Source organism: Psammomys obesus, unplaced genomic scaffold (genome assembly GCF_907164565.1).
Source record: "Psammomys obesus unplaced genomic scaffold, mPsaObe1.curated_primary_1811, whole genome shotgun sequence".
In the NCBI taxonomy this organism is placed as follows: domain Eukaryota; kingdom Metazoa; phylum Chordata; class Mammalia; order Rodentia; family Muridae; genus Psammomys; species Psammomys obesus.
Genome location: NW_026586417.1, coordinates 1 through 1,852, shown reverse-complemented (window position 1 = coordinate 1,852; position 1,852 = coordinate 1). Strand labels below are relative to the sequence as shown.

The 1,852-nt window shown below is 39.9% G+C and overlaps 1 protein-coding gene across 1 annotated transcript; it reads right to left on the bottom strand.

Annotated features, from left to right (window-relative positions):
• Positions 1-535: 535 nt before the first annotated feature.
• Positions 536-1,845, bottom strand: LOC129672416 (zinc finger protein 713-like). Its single transcript, XM_055601869.1, has 2 exons — positions 1,074-1,845; positions 536-822 (listed from the first exon to the last, which is right to left on the bottom strand). Exons 1-2 carry the CDS (start codon positions 1,453-1,455, stop codon positions 800-802), a joined length of 405 nt encoding a protein of 134 aa, XP_055457844.1. The 5' UTR covers positions 1,456-1,845; the 3' UTR covers positions 536-799.
• Between the last annotated feature and the right edge of the window lie 7 nt (positions 1,846-1,852).

The window sequence follows — 1,852 nt, the reverse complement described above, 5'->3', positions numbered from 1 at the left end:
AACAAGAACCTGACACTTGGCCAGAACCAAAGCTGTGTATGCTGGGCCTCTCCTCAGATGGCATTTCTTGTTAAGGACCTGACACTGTCTTCCACTAGATGGGGACCTTTGAACATGTGAGGTTTTACAGACTGTGTGTGTTTGAGACAAGGCTTACCTATGTATCCTAAGCTGCCCTCAAACTCATAGCAATCTCACCATCTCCACCTCCTGAGTGGCTGGTTTGCAAGCTTGAGTCACCATGCCTAGTTGAATACTTTACAATTTAAAATGTATTTTTATTCTGCTAGAAAGAGAGCAAATTTTAGTTAGTATAGCAAACTATTAAGTTCCATAGATAACATTAAGACAGGCTAAAAATCCTATTGTCCTTTAGAAAAGAATTAAGACCCAGTATGGAAGAAATTGTAAATGAAGCACAAAATGACTAAAGTTTGAGAAATATTACTCTTTCTGTTTATTCTATTTTATTTAATTGGCTATATTATAACATCACCTTATTTAAGCAATATTCATATAATTAAGCAGCATTATAGAATAAATTTACAATTTAGTGATTATAGGTTATTGGCTTTTAGATTTGTGGGTTTTTTCCTATTTTCTTTTCTTTAAAAAAAATGGACTCAACTAGCCCATATGGCCTTGAACTCCATCCATAGTGGAGGGTACCCCTAAATTCCTAATCCTCCCCGCCGCCAGCTGCTAGGATTACAAAGAGAACAACAGCAACAACAAACCTGGAGCACTGGAATTGCAGGTGTGTCATCTCTCCTTCCTAGATTGAGGTTTTACCCTGGAATCAGAGCACGAGCCAACATATTTCTGTTTGTCAAAATAATAATACTCAGTATAAGACCTCCTGGGAATGTTATAAAAAGCTAAGTTCACTTATAAATTTGGGTTTTATGCAGTAAAAGCTCACTGGTAGGCAAACTTTCTTTCCACCATGAAGAATTTCATAATGAATGAAGGAATTTTTGACAACTTCCCATCTCTCTATGTTCATGTCTCTCCTGAGTTATGTGTCACCGGGAAAGGACTTCGGTCTGAGGTTCCCTCACATTTCTGCTTACCCAATTTCTCACGGCTGTGGATTTTCCCATGTTGTTTAAGGTATGCACTCAAGCTGAAGGCTTTCCCACAGTCATCACACTCATAGGGCTTCTCTCCTGTATGTGTCCTTTTGTGCCGATTAAGATGTGATCTTTGGCTGAAGGCTTTCCCACAAAAACTACACTGATAGGGTCTCTCCCCAGTGTGAAGTCTATGATGCTCGGTCAGGGATGTGATTCGGTTAAAAGCTCTACCACACTCATTACACTTGTAGGGCTTCTCTCCTGTGTGGCTTCTCAGGTGCTGCTTAAAGGATGAATGTTGCCTGAAGGCTTTCCCACATTCGTTACACATGAAAGGCTTTTCCCCTGTATGAATTCTGTGATGTTCAATAAGGTGCATTCTGTGGCGGAATCTTCTCCCACACTCATCACACACGTAGGGTTTTTCCACTGTGAGGACTATTTGAGGTTGGTTAGCAGTTGAATGTTGGTTGAATGTCTCTCCACATTCACCGAGATTCTATGGAAGAAGAGTACAATTAGTAAGGACAGCATTCTGACTGAAGATTTTCCAACACTCATTATAATCATAGGGTTTCACTCTTACATACACTCCATGATAACAAATCAAATCTGAATGATGTCTGATGCCTTTTCCTTGTGTGTCATAGCAGAGAGGATTTTTAACAGGATGGATTCTCTGATGCATAGGGTCTGAATTCAGATTCCAGTTTTCCTCAAACTTAGTACACCCCATGCTTCCCTGTGTAGCTTTTTGGTGGGTGAAAGATACCTGA

What these genes read in the sequence shown, in the direction of transcription:
- LOC129672416 (XM_055601869.1), bottom strand. Translation starts at nt 1,455, where the DNA reads ATGCACCTTATTGAACATCACAGAATTCATACAGGGGAAAAGCCTTTC. An exon ending in CCACAGCCGTGAGAAATTGG is followed by an intron (nt 823 to 1,073) that starts GTAAGCAGAAAT and finishes TTTGACAAACAG; the next exon opens with AAATATGTTGGCTCGTGCTC.